General features: G+C 40.2%; 1 protein-coding gene across 1 annotated transcript in view; it reads left to right on the plus strand.

The window, feature by feature from the left end:
• ENPP3 (ectonucleotide pyrophosphatase/phosphodiesterase 3) overlaps positions 1–27,512 on the plus strand; it is a 77,192-nt gene that overhangs the window by 20,466 nt on the left and 29,214 nt on the right. Inside the window, exons 7-16 of the mRNA XM_070733530.1 lie at positions 8,418–8,515; positions 8,924–9,003; positions 14,814–14,933; positions 16,304–16,413; positions 18,590–18,655; positions 19,863–19,935; positions 21,481–21,589; positions 21,691–21,819; positions 22,314–22,345; positions 23,477–23,604. Of these exons, the coding sequence (XP_070589631.1) occupies positions 8,418–8,515; positions 8,924–9,003; positions 14,814–14,933; positions 16,304–16,413; positions 18,590–18,655; positions 19,863–19,935; positions 21,481–21,589; positions 21,691–21,819; positions 22,314–22,345; positions 23,477–23,604 (945 nt within the window). The remainder of the gene's footprint in view (positions 1–8,417; positions 8,516–8,923; positions 9,004–14,813; positions 14,934–16,303; positions 16,414–18,589; positions 18,656–19,862; positions 19,936–21,480; positions 21,590–21,690; positions 21,820–22,313; positions 22,346–23,476; positions 23,605–27,512) is intronic.

Here is a 27,512-nt window from a genome sequence, read left to right on the forward strand (position 1 = left end):
ATAAAAGTATTTATTTCATATTCATATCCTTGTTTTTGTTCAAGAACTCAAATAACATACTACATATAAGTACTGTATTTCTACTTCCTGCTTTCCCCCCACTACAATAGCCTTGTGAAATAGATTGGGCTAAGTGTAACTGGCCCAAACTCACCCAGAAAACCACTAAGATGGCAGGAGACTTTTACTGAGATCTTCAAGATCAGTGTTTGTCATCATCAGCAACTTCAAGATATATGATTTCAACTCCCAGGATACCTCAGCTTACAATTGAAATCCACCCACCTCAAAGTTGCTGTGGTTGAAAAACATTGTTCTAGATCCTAGTCTTTAATCAATATTCCACAGGGTGGTTATCCATGCTACACCACCCTCAACACTATATGTCCAGTCAAACGAAGTAGTGGAAGTGATATGTGGGTGCCTGGAGCATAGTTCCCTCTAAGCTGAGCAGTGAGCAATCGCTCACTTAAAAATCATCATCAACTCAGAGTTTTCCAAACCTGCCCAGAAGCCAAGAGGGAAAGAGTGAGAGGGAAGGAGAGAGAGAGGAAGAGAGGAAGAGAGAGAAACAGATAGAAAAAAGAGAGGAAGGAAAAGAGAAAGAAAAAGAATGGGAGTAAGGAAGAGAGAAATAAAATCAAAATCTAGTTTGAAACTAGCTCAACTATTTAAGTGGCATTTTGATATTGATAGAGTTGCCCTATTATGAGCTCACTGTTATAGACACACAGTACAGTATTTTATTTTGAAATTCTCTGAGGCAAAACAGGGTGGGGTTTTTATTCATTTGTTTGTTTGTTTATTTATTTATTATTTCTGTGCCGCCCAGTCCCGAAGGGACTGCCGCTCAGACACTATACTTTTCCGCCCACCCCCCCAAAAAAATTAGAGGGAACACTGGCCTGGAGGCTGTTGCGGTCTGGATGGGTGTCAACAAGCTCAAACTCAATCCAGACAAGACGGAGTGGCTGTGGGTTTTGCCTCCCAAGGACAATTCCATCTGTCCGTCCATTACCCTGGGGGGGGGAAATTATTGACCCCCTCAGAGAGGGTTCGCAACTTGGGTGTCCTTCTCGATCCACAGCTAACATTGGAACATCATCTTTCGGCTGTGGCGAGGAGGGCGTTTGCCCATGTTCACCTTGTGCACCAGTTGCGGCCCTACTTGGACAGGGAGTCATTGCTTACAGTCGCTCATGCCCTCATCACCTCAAGGTTCGATTACTGCAACGCTCTCTACATGGGGCATCGTGCAGAATGCAGCCGCGAGAGCTCTCATGGGGCTTCCCAGATTCGCCCACGTTTCTACAACACTCTGTGGTCTGCACTGGTTGTCGATCAGTTTCTGGTCACAATTCAAAGTTTTGGTAATGACCTTTAAAGCCCTACATGGCATTGGACCAGACTACCTCTGGATCCACCTTCTATCGCATTTATCCCAGCGGCCAATAAGGTCCCACAGAGTTGGCCTTCTCTGGGTCCCGTCGACCAAACAATGTCGTTTGGCGGGCCCCAGGGGAAGAGCCTTCTCTGTGGCGGCCCCGTCCCTCTGGAACCAACTCCCCCCGGAGATTAGAATGGCCCCCACCCTCCTTGTCTTTCGCAAGTTACTCAAGACCCACCTGTATCGCCAGGCATGGGGGAACTAAGACATCTCCCCCAGGCTTTTTATATTTCATGTTTGGTATGTATGTGCTGTATGGTTTTTAATTGTTGGGGTTTTTATATATTTTTTATTATTAGATTTGTCCCATTGTTACACTGTTTCTCATTACTATTGTGAGCCACCCCGAGTCTTTGGAGAGGGGCGGCATACAAATCTAATAAATTATTATTATTATTATTACTTGCTTTGGAGAAAGAATAATGAAATGCAATAGAAACCCTGCAAGAAAATTTTGTCTGTGTATTGAGCCATCTATTATTATATGTTTAATTCAAACCAATGCCTTAAGAATGAGGAAAGCAATATGAACATCTTTTATTTATTTATTTATTATTTAGATTTGTATGCCGCCCCTCTCCGCGGACTCCGGGCGGCTCACAACAAGGCATAAACAAATCGAACAAATCCAAATAATTTAAATATTTAAAAATTTTAAAAGAGAACCCCAATATACTAACAAACACACACACAAGCATACCATGCATAAATTATACATGCCCCGGGGGAGATGTTTCAGTTCCCCCATGCCTGACGGCAAAGGTGTGTTTTAAGAACTTTACGGAAGGCAAGGAGAGTAGGGGCAGTTCTAATCTCCGGGGGGAGTTGGTTCCAGAGAGTCGGGGCCATCACAGAGAAGGCTCTTCCCCTGGGGCCCGCCAACCGACATTGTTTAGTTGATGGGACCCGGAGAAGGCCCACTCTGTGGGACCTAAACGGTCGCTGGGATTCGTGCGGCAGGAGGCGGTCTCGGAGGTACCTTATAACCTTCATGTCACAGAGGGATTGTTAAAATATTTAAAATGCCATTATTATGCACACTTTATTAAAATGGAACATTTAACATGTAATGAATAAGCTCCCTAAATGATACTCTCACTGCCACCCTTCCACTGCCCATCTATTGTCATAAAAACTACCCCTATCTTGGCTTCCACCTGAATCAGCATTCTCATTGTGTAGCTCCTGGCTCATAGGGAAGCAGACAGAGGTCAAGCCACATTCACATGGACTTTCCTCCTGCCATGATTTGCACTGAGTGCACAAATACCTGCAGAGAAGCTGACATAGCTTCTATATATTAGGTAGATATGAGCAGGGTGGGCAGCAGGCAGGACGGGGTGGAATGCAGTTCTACCGGTGGAAAATAATAATAATAACAATAACAACAACAACAACAACAACAACAACAATAATAATAATAAATTTATTGTCATTGTCAAAACAACGAATTGTCATTGGCAACAAAAGTCGTGTGACACCCAGAGACCAGTCCCACCATACATAAAATCAGAATAGGTAAATTTAAAAATAGAATAAAAAATAGAATAAAATGTCCCACTCACTATAAATTTCCCACCCTGAACCACTCAACCATCTACATGACAAACCGAGTAATATTGTGCAACAGTTCACTGATGGTGACCCTTTAGTTTGTTGTTAAGTGCGAGTATAGCTGTGGGATAAAAACTATTCAGGAAACGTGTGGTCCGAGTTCTAGTTGTTCTGTATCTTCTGCCAGAAGGCAACAGTTCAAAGAGATTTTAAGCAGGATGAGAAGAGTCTTTGAGAATGGTATGCACCGTCCTAGAACAGCGAGATGTGAAGATGTCATCCGGGGGGCGGGGGGGTAGAGGCAGAAGTGGTGCGGAGACGGGCGCTGGGCACCGGGGACACCGGGGACGGCAAAGGGGTGGATGTGGCTGCTGCCTCTTAGCTGGAGAGCTGGACGGGGGCGGAGGCGATGGTGTAGTCTGGTGCTGGGGCCATGCAGGGCCGCTCATCCAGGGGGCCGCAGACTGGCAAGCCACCCTCCGCTCTCTCTCCGCTCTCTTGATCTCTTTTTCTTTCTGTTGCCAGTGTGGTGTACAAGAGAGAAAGTGAGAGAGAGAAAAAGCAAGAGAGAGAGAGAAAGTGAGAGAGAGAAAGAAAGCAAGAGAGAGAGAGAAAGAGAGTGTGAGAGAAAGAAAGCAAGAGAAAGAGAGAGAAAAGGAGAGGAAGAGAGAGAGAGAAGAAAGGAGGGGAGAGAAGGAGAGAACAAGAGAGAGAGAAAGCAAGAGACAGAGAGTAAGGGTGAGAAAAAGAGAGAGAAAGAGTGAGAAAGAGAGAGCAACAGGGGGAGAGAGAGAGAAAGAGAGAGAAAGAAAAGAAAGAGAGAGAAAGAGAATGAGTGAGAGGGAAAGAAAACAAGAGAGAGAGAGAGAGACAGAGAAAAGGAGAGGAAGGGAGAGAGAGAGAGAAAGAAATGAAAGCAAAAGGGGGAGAAAAAAGAGAAATATTTATCTATCTATCTATCTATCTATCTATCTATCTATCTATCTATCTATCTATCTATCTATCTATCTATCCATTGACTTCTGTGCCACCTAGTCCCAAAAGGAATGCCGCTCAGACATTATACTTTTCCGCCCACACCGAAAAAAAATTAGAGGGAACATTGCCGGTAAGACGGCTGGTAAGCAATTTGCTGTTTGATTTCATTTTCCCGAGTTTGCTTGGAGTTGATCCAATCTCCAATGCTTCCCATTGTATGTGTTCTGGTAAATTATATCTCTTGACTTTCCTTCCTTTAAAACAATTCTTGTTATATCCTTGTCACAGAAACAGTTGAAAACACCTTCAGTGTTTCCCTTTGTATGTAAATTGCCTCTTGGCTTTCCTCGTTTAGAACATTTCATGAGATTGATGTGTTAATGCATCACATCAAAACTGAAACACCTATGTTCAGAACATTCATAACTTGCTTGCATAATCAGGCACAAGTAGCCAGATCCACTTGTGAAAGGTTCAAAATCAATAAGTATTCTACCTATGTTCAACTACTGCAATGCTCTCTACATGATTTCTAATATGTTGTAAGCACCCTGAGTCTCAGGAGAAGAGCGGCACAGAAATTGAATAGATAAATAGATAAATAGATAAATAGATAAATAGATACATAGATACATAGATAAATAGATAAATAGATAAATAAATAGATAAATAGATAAATAGATAAATAGATAAATAGATAAATAGATAAATAGATAAATAGATAAATAGATAGATAAATAGATAAATAGATAAATAGATAAATAGATAAATAGATAAATAGATAAATAGATAAATAGATAAATAGATAAATGGATCCCATGGGTTCCTTCTCAAATATTATATGTGATTGTAGTTTGTAAGGATTTTTTAAAATGTATTTATTATTTGCTTGTTAAATTTATGTACAGCCCGTTTCACTCTACAAAGAGACTCTGGGTGGCTTACAATTAAAACCACAAAAATAAAAATATACTAAAATATTAACAAGGCTCATAAAAAACTACAAAACCAAAAGCAATAATGGTAAAGTGGTTGCATCTTCCCATCGTGTTTTTGGCTTAATATTCCTAAGAAGTTTAACACAGGGCACATTGTCTCATATTCATTTACATGCAGTATTTAGTTTGAATCTTAAAATGGAATATAATCAACTGCCAATAAATTGTTATTGAACTTTAAACATATGCCTCTTCCAGGAAGGTTTGTCTTTAATGATAAACCAATAGCCTCCAGACACATTTGGAATACGACACAAAGACATATTTGAACACCTATAAGACTGAGGAGGTTTGAATTGAACATATAAATGTGTTATTGCCTTTATATCTGTGGTTGCAGGGCAGTGATAACACTTAAACTATGTTGGTAGTTCTTAAATGGATAAATGACTTGTGACACAAAAAGGAAATAAATTATATAGTGAAGGGTAAACAATTTCCTAACTGATTCTCAAGCTCGTGCTCTCCAGAAATATTGAACTTTAATTTTCACAATGCAGACAAAATTTAATTCAAGTTAGGGAAGACTGAGTATAAAAAGATATTTTGCAGCAAATTTTCACTTTTACTTACAATCCCAAGTTCTCTTCATTATTATGTATACAAGGGTTTTACTACTGGCTTATCATCAGTAACAATTCAAAATCTTCATCTAATTGTTCAACCACTCTTCCACATTCAGCATATTTTTTGTAAACTTTGGACTCTACCAAGTTGTCAGAATCCACAGGGAACTGAACTTTGATCACTGGGCTTCTGCAAAGCTATTTGTCAAGCCAGTGCAGAGGTTGGTGATAAATCAACGACTTGCCACATTATCTGTAGAAGGCCTGATGTTTCTGGGGACTTGGGAGGGGTATGATTTCAAGAGGGAGCAGATGCATCCACAAAGTTCAAGGCTATCATATGTCCAACACCTGGGCAGAAGCAGAAGAAGGAGTTGCCACACTGGCACAATCTGAGTGGGCAACGTGACAGGTTTGTGGTTGGGGGACAAGGGATGTGATTAGTGATGGGCGAACCCAACCGAACCTGAACGGGAAATCCCACCAAGAGGTTCCTGGGGCGGAGCTTTGACATTACGTATACCAGCAAGTTGCTAAGGACGCTGTTTATTTTTACGTAAAAGGACCGCCCTTTGCTTGCAGCGCCACTGCGGCGTCCTTTTTCATAAAAATAACAATGCTTATTTTTACGTGAAGACCTCCCTTTGAAGGAGCTGGGGAATCCCTCCCACGAAGAGATTCCAGGGGCGGAGCCTTGACGTCACCGGCAGGTTGCTAAGGGTGCCAAGGTTATCCCTTCCTGGATTCCATGGAATCCAGAAAGTGATCACCTTGGCGTCCTTAGCAACCTGCCCATGACGTCAAAGCTCCAAATGCCAAACGCGACCCCGAACTTTGCCCGAAGTTTCAAAAAATTCCGGGTTCATGATCGGCATACCGAACACCGCAAAATTCGGTATGGACCCGAATCGCCCATCACTAGATATGACCTTTCAACTGAGTGGGAAACTCGGGTCCAGGTTTCCCAGTGTGGGTGCCAGGATGGCTCTGGAAATAAATTGGAACTTTGAGGAGTACTTTGACTTGGACTCTGATTTAATTCGGATGTTACCTGGAACCTTGACATTATTAACCCGATTTCCATTTCTGATTAGACTGATTATTAAGAGAGCAACGTAGCTACTTCTAAAACCACTACAATATGAATATTTTTATTCCATCTGTTTATAGTGCAACCTGTCTTCAGGCTTTCTTCTCTCTTTTTGTTTGCTTTTATAAAATTTTGCCTAGCTTTCAGCATTGTATCTTTTTTTTTGTTCAGGCACAATTTCTTCCCAGGGCATTAAAAGAAATGAGACAGAAGATCTAGTATTTATTCCTGCTGTAGTGGAGTTTTCAGATTGACTTCCAGTAAAATTCATTAGTGTAAATTCTTTTACATCCTATATCAAAACACTGTACTCCTGGAATCAAGAAAATCCTAAGGTGTCTGTCTGTCCCTCTCTTTCTCTGTACAGTGTCCCTCGATTTTCGTGGGTTTGAACTTCACGAAACATCTATAGTATACCACGGTTTTTCAAAAATATTAATTAAAAAATACTTCGCGGTTTCTCCCCCTATACAGTGGAACCCCGACATAAGAGCTGCTCTACTTAAGAGCAACTCGAGATAAGAGCTGGGAGGGGAGAGATATTTTTGTTCTACTTACAAGCCCAAATTCGAGATACAAGCGCCAAGGAGCTGTCTCCTGAAGCCAAACGCTAACTTCCGCGTTCGGCTTCAGGAGACAGCTGCGAAGCGGCGCGCGTGTTTTAAAAGGTTGCAGCCGGCCTGGGGGGCTCGGGGGGTGCTTGCAGCTTTCTTTCTTGCTCTTTTTCTTTCTCTCTTTTACCTTCCCTTCCTCTATTTCTTCTTTTCTTTCTCCTTCCCACCTTCTTCCCTCCCTCCCTCCCTTCACTCATTCCTCTCTTACTCTCCCCTTTCATAAGTTTCCTTGCTTCCTTCCTCTGTTCCTGTCCCTTCCCTCTTTCCTTCCTTCCTTCCCACCCTCCGTCCATTCATTCACCCATTCCTCTCTTGATCGCTTAAAGCCGGTCCCTGGTGCAAAAAGGGTTGGGGACCTCTGTCCTACAGGATTGGGTGGCAGAGAAGTTGAACATATGTAAATTTAAAAGTTTAAGAAAGTTTACAAGTTAAGTGAAAGAAACTTCATTATTCATTTATATGTACATGTACATTTCTTCATTAAAAACATGTCTTTCTGCATAATTTAGACTAACTTTGTGAGTTTTTTGAGGGCTGGAACCAATTAAAATTATTTACATTAATTCCTATGGGGAAAAGTCGTTCGAGATAAGAGCTGCTCGACTTAAGAGCCCAGGTCCGGAATGAATTAAACTCGTATCTCGAGGTACCACTGTACCATGGTTTTTCCCGCCCGATGATGTCATATGTCATTGCCAAACTTTCGTCTGCCTTTAAAAAACATTTTTTTAAAATAAACTTTATAAATAAACATGGTGAGTAATAATCTAAATGGTTGCTAAGGGAATGGGAAATTGTAATTTAGGGTTTTAAAGTGTTAAGGGAAGGCTTGGGATACTGTTCATAGCCAAAAATAGTGTATTCCGCATCTCTACTTCGCGGAAATTTGACTTTCATGGGCGATCTCGGAACGCATCCCCCGCGAAAATCGAGGGAACACTGTATATGTGAAAATTTACAGGATGACAGATATCCTAAAGGAATAGGGTGTCTGTCATTATGCTGATAAATCATGATGACCCTCAACTTGCACACCTTTGACACGTCACACAAATACCCCAGATTGAAATATATACACTATTTTGGGAAATAATGTTTTTTAAACAAGTAATTGCTCCTGTATAATACTGCTAAACCAAATTAAATTATGTATGTTGTGATTTCTTCTAGATTTGATCAATCCCCACTTCTCCTTTTTTCAATGGATGGCTTTAGGGCTGAATATTTGGATTCCTGGGATACTTTAATGCCCAATATTAATAAGCTTAGTAAGTAAGCTCACTGTTTTAACAGGATTTATAATGAATGATAACTTTCTGCAACTTGAAAGATGCAACAAATTTTCACAGGATGGAGCGTTCTGCATAAAATATTCCATTCAATCATATCTTCCCTTCCTAGAGCAGTTGAACTGATTATCTATAATGACAATAAATGGAAGCTGGGTTATTTCGTCCTCATGCCCACATCTAATACTCTTCGTTTAAGGACTGTCTCTGCTTATTGATATTTGTGGGGTGGGGAATGCCTCCAGGAAAAACTCACATAAGCTTGTGCTAAAATTTCTTGTCCTTTTGGATTGAAATGATTTGACGGGCGGAGGGGGGGGGATGTGAAAAAAATCCCTCGATATAAAAATTGATATTTCTCATTTTATATGTCCTATTTGATTTTAGAAATTTGTGGGACTCATGCCAAATACATGAGAGCTGTTTATCCAACCAAAACCTTTGTAAACCACTACACTATTGTTACAGTAAGTACTTGCTTGGTCATTCACCACATATCTTAGGGTGAATGTTATATTCCATATTTTATTTTATTTGCTTTTGTTGTTATCTGAATTGCCCCCTGTCCTTCGGCAATAAAAGGTTATCTGAATTGCTCCCTGTCCTTCAAAAATAAAAAGCTAAGCAATATAAATGTTCCATCAAACACCCAATGCAAACAAACAAACAAAAGAAAAACCCCACCCAACCCTAAAAGCAGCAGCAAAGAAGAACCAGTTGAAATGACGAGCTTTTTTCTTCACTTCTCTAAATTCCATCTATGAAAAATAGGTGGTAAGAATGACTTTAAAATTATTTTTATGGGAAGCAAGAATGGGATGCTCCTGAAGTGCATTTGTGTAGTCTGGGAAGAGATACCTCTTGTAATCCTTTCTCTAGTTGAACACTTCCAGAGAGAACCAGATTGGGAGAGGCCTCCATGTTGAATTTTGAAATAATATTATGGTCACTTAAAAAAATAATGCTCTACCGCTGTGGCTTATAGTCAGAGGTGGGCTGCTAAGGTGGAACAGTGACGCCTGCTCTCTCCCAGTGGCTCTGGGTGCTAGCAGAGTTTAGCGCAATTTTGCTACTGCACCTGGGCAGGGAGTGATTTGATCAGTCCATCTCTATTTGAAAATATTTATAGGGCTTTGTTGCCTATGTCAACCAGTATATGGGAGGATCATTTTGTTACCTTATACAGTCAAGTGGAGATTTCAGGTTGGTGTGAATTCTCATTTTAGCTTCAAGTCTCATGTTCAGAAAACAGAAATGTAATTAAGTAGCTTAGACCAAGAAAATCCCTAGGTTTAAATCTTATTATATGTGAAATAATAAAATAATGTGGAATTTATTTATTTATTTATTAGATTTGTATATTGCCCCTCTCCGTAGACTCGGGGCGGCATACAAATGGTGGATCTCAGTGCTAGCTTCACTCTTCCAAACAATAGATTGTTTAATCAGATCTAAAGAATGTATGCTAAATATTTACAGAATAAATTAATTTACTGGATTGAATCTGGAGATATTCTAATAGATGAACAGGCAAGGTTTCGAACAGATCAATCAAAATTAGATCATGCTATGGTACTGCAATGCCTAGTTTCATAGGTTTATTGATAAATCTAGACAGTTCCTTTATGCAACATTTATTGACTTTAGGTCCACTTTCAACATGTTATCCAGATTTAAATGGTGGCATGAATTAAAAAATATCCCATAGTCAAATGTCTATTTTTGCTGCTCATTAAAATATATGAGAATACCAAACTGACGATCAGGTATAGCAATCAAGGACAAGTTATAAAGAAAATACCAATAAAGAGGGAATTACAGATATATGTATTGGTTCCAGTTTTATCCAATCACTATATAAATTTCATCAGTTTCTCACTTAAGTAACTTTACCTTTCATCTTCCTAAATTAGCCCATAGACATATCTATTTATTATTACATGCTGTTGATGCATACAGTATCATTGTCATTAGTACTGACTTCCATTAGCCTTAAAATAGCCTTGAGATCAATCTAGCATTATTGTACAGAAAAGGAACCAGTGATAAATTATTCCAAAAATTTCATTTTTGCCAAATGCCAAAGAGATGCTGGAGCTTAAATGGGCAATTGATTGAGTGGACTTTAAAAATTTAGGAACATTTTTTTAAACTTCAGGAAGTAAAAATGTCCACCTGGATTATTTATCTCACAATGCACAGATATCTGCATCAGCTATTCAAACATTATTTTTCCAGTTTATCCTTCTTGCAATTAAGTTCTTTGCAGCTAAAGCCCGAGCACTACTGCTATATGGGGATCAACTGAGAACATATAACAACATGAATAACTTAGAAAGAATTAAAATAAAAATTTTGAAAAGCATTTTCTGGGTTACCAGCAGAACTTTGGGAGGCTGGAGTCAATAAACTTGAATCCAATCTCCAATCTCCAAAAGATATTTTTCACCTACCACAGTCTTAGTGGTATAGTTGTATAGTGGTAGTATAGACAGAGGTGGATTGCTCCTGGTTCTATCCCGACCTACGCAGCTTGACAACGAAGAAGAAATCCATGCATTGATATTTCAAATCAGTCTCTTTATACATAAAGACGCATATTTACAAGCTAAATCATGCAGGTGATAAATCTTGGCAATTTCTCAGGGAGGTTAATTAAGATATAACAGTGCAAAGCTGCTCGCATTCCTTCATGAGATAAGACTTCTCCGGTTTCACAGACTTACAAATTACAGCATCCCAGCATTTCAACAAACAAAGCACTTTTTCTCCAAGGATTTTTAGTAAAGAATTAACAGATGGCTAGCATAATCTGGTTAAGACCTCAAATCATCATCCAACTCTATTGCAAAATGTTGTAACTCCATCTCGGATTACCCATACTCCACCCTTAAATACCTATAGGAAGTGGTCACAATTCTCTTTAGTTAACAAGCCACAGACTACTTCCTTTTTCCATACAAGTATTTTTGCCTTTTTCTTCTAAATTGGGCATCTAGCAAAGGCTCCAGATCTTCTTCTTCCTGCTCCTCTAAGCCACTCTACTGTCATTAGCATATCTGCCACCTCTGGTGGTCCTTTGGGTTCATCCAGGTCTATTTCTCCATCACTCTCACTCTCTGCCTCAGCTGGCAAACCCACTGGCCCAGGGTACCAAGATGGGCCTGTCTCATCCTCCTCGGAATCTATCATTACCAGAGGTGGACGAGGAGCACCCACAACAGGTTCTATAGAACTGGTACCGGGAATTTTCCCCTGCTCACTGAATTGGGAGCCATTGCCGTCTGGCCACGCCCCTGAACCAGCTCCCTTGGGGGCATCTATCTTGTTTTTGGCTTCTGCACATGTGCATAAGCCAAGTTTACAACACTGTGCATGTATGGCTGCATGGCACACAACGCATACCTACCCATGTGGTGCAGAAGGAAATGAACTAGTAGTGAGGTAAGTTAGAACCCACCACTGAACCATTTATGGTGGTAGGTCTTTTCAAATCATCTTGATAAACTCTCCAAAAGAAACTGAATCTTTATGGTTTTTCCAGTAATGCTTTCCTATGTAAACCAAGGCCACCATACCTGGACTGTAAAAGCAAGATCAAGCAAGATTAATATTGTTGTGATTCCGTCTGAGGCCCCTCAGGGAATGGCTGATCCTCTGCCGGCTTCCTGCTCAGACGGGGAGGATGAGGAACAGGAGGTTCAGGCAGACGAGGAGGAGGAATCTCAGGCTGAGGGAGAGGGAGGACAGCCAGAGTCCCCCGAGAGGGAGCTCTCCCCAGCAAGCAGCCTGGATTCCTTAGATGAAAATGCACAAGCAATAATCGATCTCCGGCAGAGAAGAGCAACACAACGAAGGGGACAATTAGCCAGGTACTTTCAGCACTAAAGAGGCAACAGCTGGGTTTGGGTGTGGTGCTCTCTGGAAAGGCTGAAAAGGCAGACCCACCCTTCCTGGCTTGTGGAGTATTATCTTTGGGAGTCCTGGGACCTGGCTGTGATCTTTGGCGTCTTGGAATTCTGGTTTGTGACTTTGAATACTGAAACCTTGGGGGAAAAAGGTGTGGGTCTTATTCTCTACAGTGGTGGGTGTGCCAGCAAGAAGTCTGCTGTATTGTCTGGCCATCAGGACTCTGCTGTGAAGTCTCATACCCTGCCTGTTGGGAAGAACAGGTTTTTCTCTGTGTTTATTTTTCAAACTATAAAGTGCTTTTGCTTTTACCAGCGTGTCTGGCTGCTTTTTCCAGTTGGTGTTGAAGTCTGGGGGCACCCAGACAGAACAAATATCAGGGCAAAAGATCTTAGATACAGAATGCCTAATAGAAATGGCAGCTTTTCTCACAATATAATTGTAAACAAAACTAAATTTTAGTGTCTAAACCAGTTTCCTGTTCATTTCACATCACTGTCTCTAATTTCAGGGTAAATGCGATGCTGCAACCTTTGTAAATATATACCAGTTGCCAGGCATTCAAAATATGAACATGATGCCATAACGGTTGCAAAAGTCAATCATTGTTGTAACAATGATTGTTTTAACTTCAGACAGTTGCTAAAACAATGGTTGTATGTTGACCTGTAATTCATTTCATTGTTAGATTTCTCTCACAGAGCATTTGTGATTAAGAAAGGTTGGGATTTTTAATTATGCGGAAAAAACTTCTATGAAAGGAGGAACTTCTCCAGCCTAACCAGTTGCCTGCCAAATATGGAGGAGGATGCAAAAGGACTGTGCTACTTGCACATACTGTACTTCCTCTGAATATAATTAGAATGTCATCATTTTGTATAATGTCTGCTGGAGGAGGTGCATGTCTTTTAGAAGACGTTTAAATTCTGCACATCTGAAGTCTTTCTATTCTTAATGGGTAACAAAATACAGAATAGAATAACAGAGTGGTGATCTTGGATCTTTGAGTTGGATCTTTGAGTCAACCCCCCCTGCTTAAACAGAAAACCCTAAACCAGTGATGGTGAACCTTTTTTGGTTTGCGAGCCAAAAGGGAGGTTTCTCATGTGGGGTGGGGGTCACACATGTGCATGACCAAACCCATAATTCTATGCACCTGCTCATACATGCATGACTCCCTTCTGCTCCAGGCACACAATGGCATGCCCATTTATCACTCTCCCTAGGCTTCAGAGCCTTTCTAGGAACATGGAGAGATTGAAAACACCTTTCCCCACCCACAGAGGCCCTCTGGAGGCAAAAAAATTGCCTGTTTTCCAACTTCCAGTTGGACTGGAAGGCCCATTTTTTGCTCTTCCCAAGCGCCAGAGCCTTTCTAGTAGCCTGGGGAGGGTGAAAACAGCTCTCTACAACCCCCCCGAAGGTCCTCTGAAGGCCGGAAATGTTCCATTTGCTGCCTTCCAATTGGACCGGAAGTCCCATTTATTTTGCTCTTCCCAGGCTTCAGAGCCTGGGGAAGCCAAAAATGGCCTTCTCCACCTCTCCAGAGACCCTCCTGAGGTGAGAAATTGCCTTCCCCACCCATTCTGGATGCTGGAAACAGCTGGTTTCCTGATTCCCAGTGGGCCCAGAATATCAGCTTCACCTGAACTCGCGTGCCCACCAATATGGCTCTGTGTGCCACAAGTTGCATGTGTGCCATAGGTCTTATATCACCATCATGGTCTTATATCAGTGGTGGTGAACCTATGGCATGCGTGCCACAGGTGGCACACATAACTGCATCTGCTGGCACACAAGCTGTTGCCCTAGCTTAGATCTATCACACATGTGCACACTGGCCAGCTGATTTTTTGGCTCATTTGGAGGCTCTGGGAGGAGATTTTAGGCTTCTAAAGGGCCTCCAGGAGAGGAGGAGGGCAATTTTGCTTTCCCCAGGCTCTAGGGAAGACTCTGGAGCTTGGGGAGGGTGAAAAACTGGCCTACTGGACCCACCAGAAGTCAGTAAATGGGCCATTTCTGGCCTCCAGAGGGAGCATGGAAAACCGTTTTCACCTTCTCAAACATTGAATTATGGTTATGGGTACTCGCATACATGCTTTCAGCAACTGAGGGAAAAATGTTTTGCCATCACTGCCCTATATCATTTCAGCAATGCACTCAATAGCACAAATAGCAATAGCACTTAGACTTATATACCACTTCACAGTGCTTTACAGCGGTTTATAGAGTCAACATATTTGCCCCCCACAATCTGGATCCTCATTTTACTCACCTCAGAAAGATGGAAAGTTGAGTCAACCTTGATCCCAGAAGAAATGCTAAACAGCTCATTTATTTGCACTAATATGTACATTTTTTTCCTCAGGGCCTGTATCCAGAAAGCCATGGAATCATTGACAATAATATATATGATGTAAATTTAAATCAGAACTTCTCACTTTCTGGACCTAACTTGAGAAATCCTGCCTGGTGGGGTGGACAACCTGTATGTATCTACTGTATATCTTTGTTCCTTGGTGTAGATATACTTTATTTCCCAATAGCAAATTTGGTTATTGTATTTAAATAACAGTAATGCAAACAGACTTCATATATAACTTCAAGGGAACAAGGTGATGCTATGAAGATGTTGTAGTTCCTTAGTATGGAAATGGAAATAAGGTCCCGGTGTAAACAAATCAATGTTGTTTTATAGAAATCGGTTTTGATTGGCCCATAGTAAAGCACATTTAGTTTCTAAAAATTGCTGATGAGTGAATACATGCAGACTTGGATTAAGAACAATTTTAACCATAATTTGCATTTAAATGGGAACAGATTACCATATCTGTACTTCTGCATATCAAGGATCAACAAGAGTATGAAAATTGTAACCAAAGTTCTTTGTAAAGTTTGAATGTTTAAGTTTCATATTTTAAAACTAGGTTATGAGAAAAACTGACCTCCAGCAAAGAGAATCAAATTCAAGAATGCAAGAGATTTCATGCAATCTCTCACCATCCAAATTTTAGACATATGACTGTCGAGATGCTGAAACTGTTACAAAGATCAATCATAAGCAACTATTATAAATTCAGTGAAGGCAAAAATAATCTAACTCAAAATTGCAAACAGCATTCTCCTTCCTTGAGCAGTTGAACCTGTGAAGCTGCACAATACTTGCAGCTGAACTGCTGAAAAAAGGCTGCATGCTGTATTAAAAACTACTACTTTGTGACGCTCATGAAAGCTTTAACACTTCATTGGTTCAAGGAAGGAGAATGCTTATATTGCTGTAAGCCGCCCTGAGTCTCATTGGGATTGGGCAGCATAGAAGTCGAATAAAATAAAATAAATAAAATAAAATAAAATAAATGTCATCCACTATTTTGAGTCAGATCATGTTGCTATCTGGCATTTTAACTATTATACCAGGTTAACTCTCTGCCATTTTGTAACAAACAGTCCTATTAGTATCTAGAGCAGTGGTTCTCAACCTTTCCAATGCCGCGACCCCTTAATACAGTTCCTCATGTTGTGGTGCCCCCAACCATAAGTCTAGCACCAATTCTCTCAAAAGAGCTTTAAACTGATTCTAAGGAAAGTCAGAGGGGCACCCACACTGTAAATGCCTGATTGGTCGGATTTTAAAAATATGTTCCAAGGCGCCAGAATAGAAGCTTTAGTTCCTAAACCATGGGGAACAGTCATTCAACCCCCAAAGGGATCCTGACCCCCAGGTTGACAACCACTGATCTAGAGGTTCCCTTTAAGTTGGACATTATTAACCTGGGGACTTCCTGTAGAGACCTTGAGACATGAGATTTTATAGTTTACTCATTTTTAAAGTATTGATTCTGTGCACACTTCTTGCAGATTTGGAATACAGCAGTCTATCAAGGCTTGAAATCAGCCACCTACTTTTGGCCTGGATCTGAAGTTAAAATAAATGAAACATACCCAACCATATACAAAGTTTATAAAAAGTGAGTTAAAGATGAAAAAAAAATCAATTGGTTCCATCAGCTACAGATTTCTTTATTGGGAGATACTTTTTTAATCAATAGGACACCTGAAATGTGGGGAAATGTATTATAGTAATAGAAAACTGGTACTGGCACCAAGTAGTTAATGCATGGAACTCTACCAGACTCGGTAGTATCATCACCTAACCCCCAAAACCTTTCCTTTAGACTGTCCACTGTTGACCTCTCCTGATTCCTAAGAGATCAGTAAGGGGCATTCATAAGTGCACCAGCGTGCCTACAGTCCTCTGTCCTAAAGTTTCTTTCTTACTGGTATCATGTATATAAACATTGTTATATATTTGTATATTAGCAATATGTACTTGACAAAAATAATAAAATAAAATAAATAAGAATGGATGCTTCATTCATTTTACAGTTTACAAATCATTATTTATTAAGCCTTTACCAAAAATGATATCCTTGAATGAAGCTCAACTAATAATGATTACACAGACATTGCTGTAGTTGATTTGAGTGGATGCTTCATTCATGCGGCCATTGAAGGGAAGAATCTCTTCCAAGATCTTCAACCTTACATTATCTACAATAGACCTCTCCCCTTTTCTAAGAGGTCTGTAAGGGGCATGCATAAGTGTACCTTTGTGCCTACCACCCCTGTCCTAATGTATTTTTTTCTTTTCTATCTCTACTTTATACTTATATTATGTTAAACATACTACAATACTATATTTGTGTGACAGACAGACAAACAAACAAATAGAAACATAGAAGTCTGATGGCAGAAAAAGACCTCATGGTCCATCTAGTCTGCCCTTATAGTATTTTCTGTATTTTATCTTAGGATGGATATATGTTTATCCCAGGCATGTTTAAATTCAGTTACTGTGGATTTATCTACCACGTCTGCTGGAAGTTTGTTCCAAGGATCTACTACTCTTTCAGTAAAATAATATTTTCTCAAGTTGCTTTTGATCTTTCCCCCAGCTAAATTCAGATTGTGTCCCCTTGTTCTTGTGTTCACTTTCCTATTAAAAACACTTCTCTCCTGGACCTTATTTAACCCTTTAACATATTTAAATGTTCCGATCATGTCCCCCCTTTTCCTTCTGTCCTCCAGACTATACAGATTGAGTTCATGAAGTCTTTCCTGATACGTTTTGTGCTTAAGATCTGCATGGTCCTTCTCATTCCCACACATTAAATAATGTTGGCATTAAGAAATATTATGCATTATAAATATATACAGGGCACACATCAGGCTGGGTTTGAAGAATGTGAGAGTGACACTTTTCATTCTTCTGTCATGTGCAACAATTGCCTACAAGCTGGTTGGCACCTTTTCCAATCCTCGTATTAGCATAAAAATGTTCTGTTGGCTTGAAGGGCATCCAGTAACTGAGAGTGTGTGGGAGAGGTGGCACCTCCCATCTGTGAAATCTTGCTGCCTCCTACTGGTTGAGTCATTTTCTCATTCTGCTTAATTGAAGGGTCAGCCTTCAGCTTAAATCTGCTTGGAAAAATACAGCTTCTGCTTTACTTTATTCAATAGGCTTTCCATCTAAATACTGACAGGCTTATGATTCCACTGTACAGTAGTTGTTTTATAAATATTGCATGACAGAAAATACTGGATATACTAAGTGTTGATATTATTTTGGCGAGAAATCCAGATTTCATAGGTCACTGAAGATGCACTCAAAATGTCTCTGGTTTGCTTTAACATTTTGAAATCATTTTTCCTTTCCTTCCTGCCATGTTCTGCCCACTCCATCCCAAACAAGAGGACAGGAAGGCTGCATGAAAAGAGTATTTCATGCCTTGATTATTACAGGGAATTGGAAGGGACTATGTTTTGCTTTGGACTTTTTTGTATACATTACCTTTATAGCAAAATTTACTCTTAAGTGTTTTTTTTCTACAATGTTTACATTTGATTTATGTTCACATTGCAACATAAAGTCTACTTGGTTGTAGTTTTGCATTTGCAATTATCAACTTGGTTTTTGCTTTATAAAAGTGTTTTTACAGAATAATGCCTGTCACTGACAAAAAAATAATCAATATTTCATAATGAGAAGGTTGGAAGGTGTTGGCATAAAAACATGTCCACTAAACAAAATTCTCCTTGTCGCCATGATGCTTTCCTTCTAAATAATATTTTTATTCCTTGCAGATCAACTCCGTTTGAAGCAAGAGTTACAGAGGTGCTAAACTGGCTGGATCTCCCCAAAGCTGAGAGGTAATAATCACGAAAGCTTATGGTCTCTGTTCTTAAAAAAATGCTAAGTGAGCCAGCTAATTATATGGAGTCAACTAAGAAGCATGGTTTCTCTTACTGTCATCCGTTCCTTCCCTCTCATTCATTCATTCATTCATTCATTCATTCATTCATTCATTCATTCATTCATTCATTTATTTGGATTTATATGCCGCCCCTCTCTGAGGACTCGGGGTGGCTCACAGCATGTACAGAAAAAACAGGAAACAATAATAACAATCCAATTATACCTTTAAAAAAACCATCTTAAAATTCTAATTAAAAACTATCAATATCATTCATTCAGCAGTCAAACTAAGCATTCATCGGTCAGGGGGGAAGGTCTAAGGACCCCCAGGCCTGGCGGCAAAGATGAGCTTTTAAAGTTTTTCAGAAGGCAAGGAGGATGGGGGCAGTAGGAATCTCTGGCGGGAGCTGATGCCAGAGGGCTCTTCCCCTAGGTCCCACCAGCCGACATTGTTTGGTCGACGGGACCCTAAGGAGACCAACTCTGTGGGACCTCACCGGTCGCTGGGATTCGTGCAGCAGAAGACGGTCTCTGAGATAATCTGGTCATATGCCATTTTTAAATCTTCAAAAACTAAATGTTGCAAAAATCTGCTAATCACTGGATAGCAGAAAGAGGTACCAAAACCTCTAACCCAGGGGTGAAAGTCAGCAGTTTCTGGAGAACTGGTAGTGGAAATTTTGAGTAGTTCGGAGAACCAATAGTGTACATTTTGAGTAAAACCAGCAACCAGATGGGAATGAAGTTTTTGCAATATCCTTCCCCTGCCATGCCCACCAAGCCATGCCCACCAAGTCACAACATGCCCATCAAGCCCACAGAAATGGTAGTAAAAAAATTGCTGCTCTAACTTCTTGCCATCTTTTGTTATAAGGATTTTTGCTCATTATTTCCAGAACTGAGACCAGAATTAGAGAAAACAATCCAGTTCTGGTTATAGGGACGTTTGCTCCATGTTTACTTTGTCTTCAATAATTTCCTCTTTGATTCTTTCCTCTCCTAGCTAGTTTGATGTTTGATCTGACTCTGAACTTTTTTGCTGTAGAGATGATAGCAGCCACCATTGAATTGTAAACGATCTGGGCAACATGTTATTTAATAATATATCTTTGGATGAGGTGAATTTTTTAAAAAGTAATGGTCTTTCTTTTTAATCTATAGGCCAGATTTCCTCACATTATATATTGAGGAGCCAGACACAACTGGACATAAATTTGGGCCTGTTAGTCCAGAAGTAAGCATCCTTTTTTCCTTATCTTTCCCACCCTCATTCTGTATTTAAAGGGGTGGGGCTTATGTCAGTAGTGAGCAGTGAAGGGCTACCAAAATTTTGACTTCCACACCGTGGGCGTGGCTTATGCAGGACATCCTGCATTTTCTTTCAATCTCTTTCAATGCAAATTGGGTGCTCTGTGGTGGAGCTCCATTTTCGCTACCCCACTGTGTTCCCCCCTGTCCGGGCAGCAGCCCATTCTTGGTAGTGGGTTGCACCCAGTACAGATGAGATTGGCAATCTGTTAGTGGAAATGGTGATGCGCATGCATCTCCATGCACCAACGCATGCAAGTGTGTGCCCATGTGAGATCTGGTTTTTGTAAATGCATGGAAGCAAAAATATCAACAAAAATCACCGAAATCATGCTCGCATGCTCGTCCTCGTGCAAGATTTGGCTTTCAGTGCATGCGCAAAAGCTGGATCTTACAGAGCAATACATGCGCCTGCCCGCCAGCCACGCAGCTATGCCAGCCTCCAGGAGCATTCTGGTAGCGGCGAAAGATGGGAACCATTGCCTAGCTTTAGTTAAACTTTGTTGGTATATATTATAGATAAAAGGTAGCCATGACACCTGTTCTTTTTCTTTGTTAGATTTAAAAATACTGGTAGAATAATATACTGCATGTAAAAGCTGAGCTGTTCCACATTAAACACCAAACAGCATTTTTATTACATTGTACAGGTAGCCTTTGACTTACAATAATTCATTTAATGACCGTTCGAAGTTACAACAGCACTTAAAGTGACTTAGGATCATTCTTCACCCTTACAACCATTGTAGCATGGTGATCAAAATTCAGACTCTTGGCAACTAATCACATTTTATAACGGTCTCAGTATCCCTGGATCATATGATCACCTTTGACGACCATCTGACAAGCAAGGTGTGTTAGTACTATGTACAAAACAGTTGGGTTTGCAATATATTAACAAGCTAACAATGAATGTTTGTTTGTATTGAAATACTATAGCTTTAAGAGATAGGGCGCCCAGAAGGCTCAAAATTAGCTGGCACACGTCAGACCTAAGCTTGTGTGCCCACCGGTATGCTACTTGTGGCACACATGCCATAGTTTTGCCATCATGGCTCTCGGAAGTGATGCATTGCAGTGCACTCCCAACAACTCAGGGAACAGGAAAAATAATAAGGATACAAGTAGGCAAAATATAGGTCAATTTGCAAGTGGTGTGCTATATCTCAATTTTTATTTTTGCCATATTAATTGCTTAATATTTATTATCATAAAATAAACAGTAAAATAAGTACTGAGCAACTGTAAATATTGTCTTGGGTAGGGATGGGGGGTGACTATTTTACTCTGACAAATATAATGCATAAAAATGTTTATTAATTTTCTAAATATAACCCAATAAAAAATGCAACCTATAACGCAAAAATTATTTCCCTTTATTATTGTATTGTTTATTATGATGGATCTGATTGCAACCTTTAATGCAACATCTATGATAAGATGCCCATTACCCTTTTTCTCTTTGGCATAGGTAATTAAGACTTTACAAACTGTAGATCGGACTCTGGGAATGTTGATGGAAGGCCTAAAGCAAAGGAATCTGCATAATTGTGTCAATCTTATCCTTCTGGCTGATCATGGTAATATTTCTTTATGACTCACTCTTTTAATAAAGAGCTTTGTCAATCTTGGGAATTCAATATTTGTTCAATTACCTACCATTTTCTTCTTCTTTTTTAAGGCATGGAGGCAACATCCTGTAACCGGCTGGAATACATGACCGATTATTTTAAAACAATTAATTTTTATATGTATGAAGGCCCAGCACCACGTATTCGATCAAAAGATGTTCCAAAAGACTTTTTATCGTGTAAGTTTAGACCACAAATTCATAAAATGGTAGAAATTAAGTGAGACGCTTTGTAGAACATTCAATTCTAGGGCATTTCTCTTGCTTAGAGCAGGACTCTCCAACCTTGGCAACTTTAAGATTCGTGGCTGAGGAATTCTGGGAGTTAAAATCCACAAGTCTTAAAGTTGCCAAGGTTGGAGACCCCTGGCTTAGAGCAATGTCGCCTGCCACCCACAAGACTATGGTGCTTGAATCTCTTTCAAACCCCTAGAAATTTCATTACTAAAATTTGGTGGCAAACTGCTGAATAATGTAAATATGGGTTTTCAGATGAAAGCTAAAGCTAACAGTTGCAAATACCATTGTATAAGTATTTTAAAAAGGCTTAACATGTTAAAAATGCCATTACCCATGGGTTTGATGCGCCATATTTGAAGAAGACAATTTGATAGTTTCATGCTTGAAAGTAATACATTATACATACTGTATAACATTTCTTTTCTTCCAAACAGTTGATTCTGAAGCAATTGTTAAAAATCTTACAGTGAGTATGTTCTTGTTCTTTTCCTTCCTAAGAAAATAATAGTCCAAGGATTTTGTGAAGCCATCACTACTGAAATCTAATTTCTTAGCACATTGTTATTGTTTTCTTTGAGAGAGGCGGTGCATAGAACTGGATGAAGGTTATGAATGAATCAAGGTTAGATGAAAGATTCTGAATCTTGCATTGCTTCATAACAGATCTGGCTGTGTCCCGTTGTCATACCTCTCGGGACAATTTAAATATTGAAGTAATTGAATTTAGCCAGTTAGTCACTGTTTATCTTATAGAATTATATAGCATTTTCACCAAAGGTGATGTTACAGCATACTGTCTGAAAGGTTTCTCTAACTTCTGAATCCATCATGCTCTTTGGTTTCCTGTCTTGAACCTGAAAAAAAATGCATGTAGTATGCTCTTAAATTTTCAGAAAACTTGCCATGTTTAAATCCATGTCATATACGTACTTGATAAATCAGATTCTGTTCACTTGAGGTTTCCCTGAAGCATATTTTGATCAGTGATGCTAAACATTTGGATGTAAATGTATCTTACTCTCACTTTAAAAGGCAAATATCATATGGAAGATAAAATAAATTACACTATTTTCCTTAATATCCATACTATTGTTTTACATAATTGCCACCTGTGTGAGCTAAAATTCCTAAATTTAGTCTATATTAGACACAAAAACAACCTGTTAAGATCTGTTAATGTGAATTTGGATCAGTCACATTTTATGAAGCATGTTACAACTGCCACTAATTATGACCTTAATGAGCAGATTCCTTTAGGGTTCTTTACTCAAGAACTACTGGTAGATTGACAGACAATACACACACATACAACACAGAGAGAGAACCCTATACATCAAAGTAATTAACTGGGCTTGTGGAGCATTTCATCCACTTTTTAGATTCACTGTAACACATACCAAAAATAGTCCAGCATTCCTTTATCAATTGGATTCTTGTTTATAGAGATTCTTTTGAAAAATTTACAAATGGCCCTTTGGCGAAGAAAGTTAGATGGACAACATAGCGATAGTTGCATTGAAAACATGTTTTCCCCCCATATTTTATTTTTTAATTCCGTGGTGTTACAAAACGTATCATTTCACTTTTACCTTTTCAGTGCCGAAAGCCAAAACAGCACTTTAAAGCTTACTTGTCCAAAGACCTCCCAAAGAGACTACACTTTGCTAACAACATTCGTATTGACAAAGTTAATCTGATGGTTGATCAAAAGTGGCTGGCCGTGAGGTACCGTATAAAGACCAATATGTAGATATCGCTTGGCTTTTTATTAAAATGCCTTATTAAATTTGATAAAATGGGGCCAGTTTTAGATGTGCTGTAGGAAGGCATCAAGATGTTACATTTATCTATGGATGTAAAAGTTTTATTTTTATTATCTACTTGATTCCAAATGCTCTAAGGATTAATATGTCATCCTCGCTTACTGCATGAAACTTACATGGAAAGTCAGGCATGACAGATAAGGATAGACAAGGTCAGGACAATTGAAGAGAAAAAACACTTTCTGCAGGTGATTGTACTTCTTCTCTCTTAGGATAACAGAAGGATTTTGTCTCAGCAATATTCTAAAGCCAGATGAACCTTTTTTTTAAAAAAAAGAAATCACAACCTGTACTAGGACAGGTTCACCTGGTCTGGAATGTAGATCTGAATTATGAAAGATTTCTGACAGAGTTCTCTTAGGCCAAAATGATAAAATGTTCACAGAGTTAGAAAATGATTGTAAAGCTGGTTCCTCTTGTGAGAAGGAATAGTTTGACAGTGGTGAGGGAATTATTTGTTTAGCAGAGTGAAAAAAATGTTCTTGTGTGTAGATGTTTTGAAGTGCAGTACAGTGGAACCCCGACATAAGAGCTGCTCGACTTAAGAGCTACTCGAGATAAGAGCTGGGAGAGGAGAGACATTTTTTTATTTTATTTTATTTATTACTTGGATTTGTATGCCGCCCCTCTCCGCGATACGAGCCGAGAAGAGCCGGGCTGGCTTACTTTCCTTCCTTCCCGCGCTGATGCAGAGCCACTCAAACAAAGCGTCGCGCCCCTCTGATGCTTTCGGCGGCTTCCGAAGCGACGCTGGGCTCTTTTGCCGCCAAAAGCGTCAGGGGGGCGTGACGCTTTGTTCGAGTGGCTCTGCATCAGCGCGGGAAGGAAGGACAGTAAGCCAGCCCGGCTCTTCTCGGCTCGTATCCCGGCACTTGGTGAGTGGAGAGGCGGTCGCCTCCCCTGCCGCCCCACTCTGGGGGTCCTTGGCTTCTGCTGGGGGTGGGGGGATCCGAACGCTGTTTTGAATTTCACATTCCGAGTGGCCCAAACGCCAAAGGTGAACTTCCGCACCTCAGGAGTTAGCTCGCAAACGGCGCGGCTGTTTTAAAACATTGCTGCCGGCCTGGGGGGGGAGAGGGAAAGGGGGGAGAGGGGGGAGAGAAAGAGAGAGGGAGAGAGCGAAAGAGAGAGGGAAAGGGGGGGAGAGGGGGGAGAGAAAGAGAGAGGGATAAAGAGAGAGAGAGAGTGAGAGATGCTCAGTGAGCCTTTCTTTGAAGTTGCCTTTCTTTCTTTCTTTCTTTCTCTCTTTCTTTTTCTCTCTTGCTCTCTTGCTCTTTCATTCTTTTTTCTTTCTCTTTCATTCTTCTTTCTTTCTTTCTTTCTCTTTCTTTCTTTCTTTCTCTTGCTTTCTTTCTTTCTCTTGCTTTCTCTCCTTCCTTCCTTCCTTCCCTCCTTCCATTTCTTTCATTCTCCCTCTCTATTTTTATTTCTCTTTCATTTTCTTTCTTTCTCTCTTGCTTTCTTTCTTTCTTGCTCTATTTCTTGCTTTCCTTTTCCTTCCTCCCTTCTTTCCTCCCTCTACAGGATTGGGTGGCAGTGAAGTTACTCTCCCCTTTCATAAGTTTCCTTGCTTCCTTCCTCTGTTCCTGTCCCTTCACCCTTTCTTTCTTCCTTTCTTTCTTCCTTCCTTTCTTTCTTTCCTTCCTTCCTTTCCTCCCTCCATTTCTTGCTTTCCTTTTCCTTCCTCCCTTCTTTCCTCCCTCTACAGGATTGGGTGGCAGTGAAGTTGAATAAATAACTACAGTTTAATGAATAAAAATAAAAGTTTGCCATGTTGATTGTTTTGGGTAAAAAGAGGAAGGGAAGGAACGCTCTCAGCTTATCATCTTATTAATAAGTAAAGTTACATTTATTCTTGCAATGTCTTTTTGCATAATTTAGACTAACTTTGTGAGTTTTTTGAGGGCTGGAACCAATTAAAATTATTTACATTAATTCCTATGGGGAAAAGTTGTTCGAGATAAGAGCTGCTCGACTTAAGAGCGCAGGTACGGAACGAATTAAACTCGTATCTCGAGGTACCACTGTACTCTATAGTATCATTTTAAGGGTAGGAGTTAAAACAATTTATGTCCAGGATGCAAGGGGTCTGTAAATATTTTCATGGCCCTCTTTTTGACTCAATAGAAGACAGGTTGGCAGTAATTGTTCTTTCTGCAGTTCTGGTTATCATCTGATAATCAATGATGACATTGAGGCATACAATCAATCGCCAAATCACCTGATGGAAATGGTCTTGCTTCTCTCCTACTATTCATGGTAGGGAAACATCCCTCTCTAAATATCGATGGAGATTCTCAGTCATCCAGGACATGGTTGTTCCAAAGATGCTTTTTTTCCCTTCTTCTAAAACTGAAAAAGGTTCTTGGATGAGAAGTGTAGCGACACCCAAGAAAAACGAGAAAGTACAGCTGTCTCTTGGAAAAGGAAAAAAAAAAGCACCTTTGGAATCCCTCTCTAAAGCCATCCTAATTGTAATTGAACTGGGAAAGAAAGTGATTAAGACTGACTCTTTTTGTGCAGAGGCTTCCTTAACATATTTGGGCAGTGATGGTACATATCACATCTTGTCATTGAATTGTCAGGGCAGATGGCTCAGGCTTCCTTTTGGAACCACAGAAAAGACCAGCCCTTTTAAAAGCCTTTCAATAATAAAATTTCCAACCTCAGCCTTAAAATTAGGAGTTAATAAATGATCAACGGTGTCTGGAATTAGGTAGGGCAGAACATTAAAGTATTATCTGGAAGTTTTCCAAATTGTAATCCAAGAAAGATGTTAAGGGTGTTCAAATAGAAATTACTCAACGAGTAAGCTATATTTTCAGGGAAATGCAGTTAGTCAACATATGGGGACAAGTCTTCTCAGTACCACAGAAGAAAAGACTCACATCTAAGACATTTTAACCAGAGATTACAGATGAGAGTTAAGAGCTTTTGACTCATCTCTATCCTTTATCTTTTAAACATGTTTCTTAGATGCATACTGGTATAGGGCTAATTCTTTATCAAGGAATGGCATGTATATTTGTTACATACTCACATATGTGTAGCTGGGTAGTAGAATAAGTTAGAGGTGGAATTCAGCAGGTTCTGACCAGTTCTGGAGAACCGGTAGCAAACATTTTGAGTAGTTCGGAAAACTGGTAAATACCACCTCTAACTGTCCCCACCCCAGCAATGGGCAGCCAAAATTTTTACTGCCACACTGTGGGTGTGGCTTATTTTGTGGGTGTGGCTTGATGGTCATGTGACTGGGTAGGAGTGGCTTGACGGCCCTGTGACCAGGTGGGAGTGGCTTGAACGATCATCATCGTTCAAGTGAACTGTTAAGTTCTCGACTTACAACCTCACCAGTGTCGCTCTCTGGGGTGACAATTTGCTTCACGTTTCCTATGCTCTCCTTCCTGGGTCACTCCCTGCCTCAGGCTGGGTAGCTAGGTGAACAGGTGCCAATCAGCTGTTGAGAAAAGATGGGGGAGGAAATGGGCCCCCTGCAACTTCTGCTGGTGCTGGTCTCCCTGCCACTTTCTGAGGAAGAGGGGGAGGATGGGGGGGATAATCAGTTGGAGCTGGGCACACAGCTTCGTTTATGTTGTGAGCTGCCCCGAGTCCTTGGAGAGGGGCGGCATACAAATCCAATAAATAAAAAAATAAATATCCACTGGTGGAACTGTGTTCCACCCCATCCTGCCTGCTGCCCACCCCTGCCCCACCCCCATCTATTCTCTGCCTCCCAAGTCCTGGTTCATCAGGAGGAAATTGGGATTTTGCAGTAACCTTCTGCTGGAAGTGGGAGGGAATGGAGACTTA

Source organism: Erythrolamprus reginae, chromosome 1 (genome assembly GCF_031021105.1).
Source record: "Erythrolamprus reginae isolate rEryReg1 chromosome 1, rEryReg1.hap1, whole genome shotgun sequence".
NCBI classification, from domain to species: domain Eukaryota; kingdom Metazoa; phylum Chordata; class Lepidosauria; order Squamata; family Dipsadidae; genus Erythrolamprus; species Erythrolamprus reginae.